This window comes from Neopelma chrysocephalum, unplaced genomic scaffold (assembly GCF_003984885.1).
Source record: "Neopelma chrysocephalum unplaced genomic scaffold, ASM398488v2 Primary Assembly neopelma1_94514, whole genome shotgun sequence".
Classification (NCBI taxonomy): Eukaryota; Metazoa; Chordata; class Aves; order Passeriformes; family Pipridae; genus Neopelma; species Neopelma chrysocephalum.
In genome coordinates, this window is record NW_020923221.1 from 1,807 (window position 1) to 3,053 (window position 1,247).

A 1,247-nucleotide genomic window follows, 5' to 3' on the forward strand; every position below is an offset into this window, starting at 1 on the left:
TCTCCTTTTTCCCCCCCTTTCCCTCTCCCTTTCCCCCCTTTTCCCTCTCCCTTTTCCCCCCTTTCCCATTCCCTTTTCCCCCCTTTCCCATTCCCTTTTCCCCCCTTTCCCATTCCCTTTTCACCCTTTCCATTCCCTTTTCACCCCTTTCCCTCCCCCTTTTCCCCCTTCCCTCTCCCTTTTCCCTCTCTTTCCCCCCCCTCTTTTTCCATCTCCCAAGGACAGGAATGTTCCTGGATAGTCCCTGTTCAATGTGCTTCCAATTCCACAGGTTCCACGTGGATAAACTCTCCTCTGCCCACGTGTACCTGCGGCTGCACAAGGTAAACCCGGGACAAAATCCGGGATAAGGCACCGGGATAAACTGTTCCCTTGGGAATTCCACTGCTCCAGGATGCTCCAAACCCCATCCAGCCCGGCCTGGAATGCTCCCAGGGAAGGGTCTCCCTTCCCCTTTCCTGCCTTTGCCATCCCCACATTCCAGAAAAGTCCCTCTGAATGGATCCTGAGTGTCCTTTATCCTGGAATCCTGGAATGGGTTGGGTGGGAAGGGCCCTCAAAGCTCATCCCATTCCATGTTCAGGGACACCTCCCGCTATCCCAGGTGGCTCCAACCTTTCCTTGGACACTCCCAGGGATCCAGGGGCAGCCACAGCTTCTCTGGGAATTCCAGCCCAGCCCCTCCTTCCCAGGGCAGGACGATCCCAATATCCCAATCCCCGACCTTTCCCTGCTCTCCCCCAGGGCCAGACCATGGACGACATTCCCAAGGAAGTGCTCATAGACTGTGCCCACCTGGTGAAGGCCAACAGCATCCAAGGTAATCCTGATTCCCGGGAAAAGCCTGGGAAAGGGGGTCTGTTTCCACTCTTGGATCCCAGATCCGATTCCTGCGATGTTTTCCTGTTAATCCTGTGGGATTTAGGGAAGGAGACATCACTTGGAATTCCTGGTAAAGAGGGATTTTAAATCCAGGGAGGCCTTGGAACCTCTTCCCTCCCACCTCCCTGGAGCCTCCTTCTGTGGGATCAATCCCTGGAAAAGCCCTTTTCCATGGGGAGATCCCGGGATTCTGCCAGGGAAGGACTTTTCCCTCTTCCTTCTCTTCTGTGCCTTGCTGGGAGTGTCTGGGACAGGGAGAAATTCCAGCAGGGAATTCTGGGACAGGGAGAAATTCCAGCGGGGATGTTTGGGACAGGCAGAAATTCCAGCAGGGATGTTTGGGACAGGGAGAAATTCCAGCAGGG

At 55.1% G+C, this 1,247-nt stretch overlaps 1 protein-coding gene across 1 annotated transcript in view; it reads left to right on the plus strand.

The window, feature by feature from the left end:
• The first annotated feature begins 209 nt into the window (after window positions 1–209).
• LOC113980519 (coiled-coil domain-containing protein 25-like) overlaps window positions 210–1,247 on the plus strand; it is a 4,748-nt gene continuing 3,710 nt past the window's right edge. The window contains exons 1-2 of the mRNA XM_027707750.1: window positions 210–323; window positions 745–820. Of these exons, the coding sequence (XP_027563551.1) occupies window positions 228–323; window positions 745–820 (172 nt within the window). The 5' untranslated portion in view covers window positions 210–227. The remainder of the gene's footprint in view (window positions 324–744; window positions 821–1,247) is intronic.